Source organism: Nicotiana tomentosiformis, chromosome 1, assembly GCF_000390325.3.
Source record: "Nicotiana tomentosiformis chromosome 1, ASM39032v3, whole genome shotgun sequence".
NCBI lineage: Eukaryota > Viridiplantae > Streptophyta > Magnoliopsida > Solanales > Solanaceae > Nicotiana > Nicotiana tomentosiformis.
Window position 1 is genome coordinate 144,040,339 of NC_090812.1, and position 5,221 is coordinate 144,045,559.

The following is a 5,221-nucleotide window of genomic DNA, read 5'->3' on the forward strand; positions in this document are numbered from 1 at the left end:
TCCCAACAACCTAGCCTCACACGGATAATGGCACCGCCTCCTATATAGGGCCTCATAAGAAGCCATCTGAATACTCCATTGGTAGTTGTTGTTGTAGGCAAACTCTGTAAGTAGGAAAAATTGATCCCAAGAACCCTCGAAATCCATAACACAGACACGAAGCATATACTCTAGTCTCTAAATGGTGTGCTCGAACTGCCCGTCCATCTGTGGATGAAATGATGTACTCAACTCAACCTGTGTGCCTAGCTCACGCTGCACAACTCTCTAGAAGTGCGATGTAAACTACATTTCCCAGTCAGAGATAATGGATATCGGTACGCCATGAAGTCGAACAACCTCACGGATATAGATCTGAGCCAGTTTCTCTGAAGAATAGGTAGTTGATCGAGGACAAACCTACAGCACTATAGAGTAGCGAGGATGGTCGATGCAGCTTTACCCAACGAGGTCGGGATCGATTTCCACAGGGAGTTAATTTGGCTTGGAGTTGGGTATCTAACTAATCTAGATATGCGTGTTATTCCTAATTGCACTTCTAAACATTATTGCGATTGATTCTATTCTAATTTTATACTATTGTATGCTGAGTGTAAGCTAAGTACAATATTTTTGGTGAAAGTTTTCAAGTGTTAAAAGGCACTAAGGAAGTGACTTCCGCATAGGTGAGTATCTAATGGGTATCAAGAATTTAGGACAAGCTTGTTATGATTGGGGTCATGATATAACCATCACACATAAGTACTCACTCTATACCTCTCGGTAGTTTGAGTAACTTTGCCCGATTTGACTTTCTCAAGCCCAAATGGGTGTTCATACAATACAAGTGAAATTGGCTCAAGTCGGGTATTACTATCTCTAGGTTTAACCCTTTAATTGGGGCTATCAATCTCTTGAGTTCACCCTAATTCCTTGTTAGACTAATTTTCCTAGACTTAGTCCCTCTTTCTCAAGAAGAGCCTAAGTTACAAAGGCACGAGTCAGTGTTTGCAACCACTAATTCTACAATTTTAGCATGAATTAGGCTAAATATCACTAACCCATAAACAATTAAGCCCTAAAATTCAAGACCCATTAAATACCCACACTAGGGTTGGGTCATAACCCTAGCTATGGGGTCTAGCTACTCATAATAACAACAGAAATAAAAGATAACGATGAAATATAAGCCATAATATTAAAGTACAAGATGAAAATCTAAAGTTTGAAGGTAAATCTACTCTAAAATTGCCCAAAAAGGGAAAAACCAGCCGTTCACGTGCTACGCTAGACAAAACTTAACCTAAAATTGATAAAAGGATTTATTTATACTAGGCTAAAAATTTCGGACAAAAATGCCCATGCGAAAGTTTCGCGGACGCGTAATTCTGACAGCGTCCGCGCATGGGCTTTCGCGCCCGCGTAATAGTGAGTGGGGTCCGCGTTTCTTCATATCTGGGCCTAGGTAGATCTTCGTTTTGCGGACATCGTAATGTTCACCGCGTCCGCATGAGATTCCTTCGCGGCCGCGTAATTTGGACGCGGACTGCCTTCTTCATTTATGCTCATCTTGCAAAGTCTTTATACCTCGACAAACGTTGTCCGCTAAATTCCAACCGCAGCCGCGCCAGTCACTTCGCGGTCGCATCTTTTTGCCGCTCTCAACGCTCAATTTTAGTGCTCAAAACAGCCTCTCTGAATCTCTATTTCGCGGTCCGCGGAATAATGGCCGCCTCAGCGATGATAATTTCGCGGCCGCCCTTTTCTATCGCGGTCCGCGTTCCACAGTATTGGTCCAGACTTGGTTTATGTTCAAGTTTGACTCCTTTATGAGTTTGTTATGGCTTCTTTGGCTCATTTCAAACAAAACCGTGTAAGCAAACACATTAAGTTAGTTTTCGAGAATACCTTCACGCATTTTTGTCCCAAAACCTAAGTAAAAGAGAGCAAATAATAGGCTAAAATCCCTACTTATCAGTAGTCACCACCAGAATGAAATGAGCTGACTTAGTCAACATATCCACAATCACCCATACAACGTCAAATTTCTTCTGAGTCCGTGGGAGCCCCCTAAGTCCATGGTAACACGCTCTAATTTTCACTCGGGAATCTCAAGTCTATGAAGCAGACCGCCCGACCTCTAATGCTCATACTTCACTTGCTGACAATTTAGGCATCGATCCACATACTCCACTATATCTTTCTTCGTTCTCCTCCACCAATAGTGTTGCCTCAAATCCTGATACATCTTAGCGGCATCCGGATGAATGGAGTACCTCAAAATGTGGGCTTCCTGAAGGATCAACTCACGTAGCCCATCTACATTGGGCACACATAATCGGCCCTGCATCCGCAACACCCCATCATCTCTGATAGAAACCTCCTTAACATTGACGTGATGTAGCGTGTACTTAAGAACAAATAAATGGGGGTTGTCATACTGACACTCTCTGATGCACTTATATAAAGAAAACCAAGAAACCACGCAAGAAAAAACCCGACTATGTTCCGAAACATCCAATCTAACAAATTGATTGGCCAAGGCTTGAACATCAATGGCTAGTGGCCTCTCTGCTGCCGGTAGATATGCCAAATTACCCATACTCTCCGGCTTTCAACTCAAGGTATTGGCCACCATATTGGCCTTCCCGGATGATATAAAATTGTGATATCATAGTCTTTAAGCAACTCTAACCACCTCCGCTGCCGCACATTAAGATCTTTCTATTTGAACAATTGCTAGAGACTCTGGTGGTCAGTATAGACTTCACATGCGATACCGTACAGATAATGCCTCCAAATCTTCAATGCATGAACAATACTTTCCAATTCTAAGTCATGGACATGATAATTCTTCTCATGAACTTTTAACTGCCAAGATGGGTAGGCAATCACCCTACTATTTTCATCTACACCGCGCCAAGCCAACACGTGATGCGTCACAATACACATTGTAAGACCCCAAACCCATATGCAACACCAACACTGGGGCTATAGTCAAAGCAGTCTTGAGCTTTTGAAAGCTTGCCTCACACTCATCGGACCATATGAAAGGAGTACCCTTCTGGGTCAATCTGGTCATAGGTGCAACAATGGATGAGAAACCCTCTACAAAATGGCTATAATACCTGGCCAAACCAAGGAAACTCTAAATCTCAGTAGTTGAAAACGGTCTGGGCCAGCTCTGCACTGCTTCAATCTTCTTTTGATCTATCTTAATCCCCTCACTCGACACCACATGACCCAAAAACGCCACCGAATCAAGCCAGAATTCACACTTAGAGAATTTTTCATACAACTTATTCTCTCTTAAGGTCTAGAGCATGATCCTCAGATGTTGCTCGTGATACTCCCGGCTGCGGGAGTACACCAAGATGATGTCAATAAACACAATGACGAATGAATCAAGATATAGCTGGACTACACTATTCATCAGGTGCATAAATGTTGCTAGGGAATTGGTCAGCCCAAATGACATCACAAGGAACTCGTAGTGATCATACCGAATCCTAAAGGCAGTCTTCAGAATATCCGGATCCCAAATCTTCAGTTGATGATACCCTGACCGCAAATCAATCTTGGAGAAATCTTTGGCACCCTGTAGTTGATCAAATAAGTCATCAATGTGTGGCAATGGGTATTCTTCACTGTAACCTTGTTTAACTGCTGATAATCAATACACATACGCATAAAACCATCCTTCTTCTTCACAAACAGAACCGGATCACCCTAAGGCGACACACTGGGTTGAATGAAACCCTTAGCAAACAACTCTTGCAACTGCTCCTTCAACTCCCTCAACTCCGCCGGTGCCATATGATATGATGGAATAGAAATGGACTGAGTGTCCGGCACTAAACTAATACAAAAATCGATATCTCTGTCGGGCCATACCCGATATGCTAAAAATACATCTGGTAAGTCTCTCATTACCGGAACTGACGCAACGGTAGGAGTATCAGCACTGACATCTCTCACAAAGGCTAAATCTTCATCACACCCCTTCTCAACCATCTGACGTGCCTTAAGGAAGGACACAATCATGCTAGGAATATAATCTAATGTACCACACCACTCTAACCACAGCAAACCTGACATAGCCAGTGTCACAGTCTTGGCGTGACAATCAAGAATAGCATGATAGGGCAACAACCAATCCATGCCCAAGATAACATAAAAGTCTACCATACTGAGTAATAATAGATCAACTCTGGTCTCAAAACCACCAATAACAACTAAACACGACTAATAAACATAGTCCACAATAATAGAATCTCCTATAGACATGGACACATATATAGGAGAACTCAAAGAATCACGAGATATATCCAAATATGGAGCAAAATAAGATGACACATATGAGTAAGTGGATCTTGGATCAAATAAGACTTATGCATCTCTATGACAAATCGGAACAATACCTGTGATGATTGCGTCTGATGCGACAACCTCCGTTCTACCCAAAAAAGCATAGAATCTAGCTTGGACTCGCTCTCTAGGGTGACCCGTAACTGTATGAACCCCACCCCTAGCTGGTTGTGCAGGTGGAACAGCAATTAGAGTAGCAACCACAGCCTGAGAAATTTGTGGACCCGTTGGAATACGTGGAGCCTATGTAATATGTAGAGGCGCACCCCTCATGAGTTTGGGGAAGTCCCTCACATATGTTGGGTATCCCCACACTCAATGCAAGCTCTCGGTGGGCGTGGCTGCTGAAACTGGCCCTGGCCTAGTCGGCTAGACTGACTGCTGAAAGCACCCCATGCAGGAGGTACACTAGATAGTGGCGGTGCATAATTGGCAACTTGAGACTTAGAAGTAGCCGGAGCACCATTAGAAGCTGGAAGTGCTAAATGAACTGGACGACTCACATAACCCCTGCCATGACGGGCTGTAATTGTAGCGTGGCCACCATTAAATCCTCTAGTACCTTGAGGCCTTTTGGCCTCCCTGTCCTCTCTCTCACGGCCCCGCATACCTTCCAACCTCCGTGCGATCTTTACCACTTGCTGATATGGGGTATCTGTATCCAACTCTCGAGCCATGCTTAATCTAATACCATAGTGGAGCCCCTCGATGAATCGGCGGACTTGATCTCTGACTGTAAAAACCAAGGCAGGTGCATGTCTGGACAACTCACTGAATCTGACACCATACTCAGACACTGTCATAGTACCCTGGTGCAATTGCTCAAACTCCACGCGCCATTCATCCCGAAGGCTTTAGGAAACAAAATCTCTCA

At 43.7% G+C, this 5,221-nt stretch overlaps 1 protein-coding gene across 1 annotated transcript; it reads right to left on the reverse strand.

Moving 5' to 3' along the window:
* Positions 1–3,708: 3,708 nt before the first annotated feature.
* LOC138910785 (uncharacterized) lies at positions 3,709–4,140 on the reverse strand. Its single transcript, XM_070202005.1, has one exon. The coding sequence runs from the start codon at positions 4,138–4,140 to the stop codon at positions 3,709–3,711; it is 432 nt and encodes a 143-aa protein (XP_070058106.1).
* Between the last annotated feature and the right edge of the window lie 1,081 nt (positions 4,141–5,221).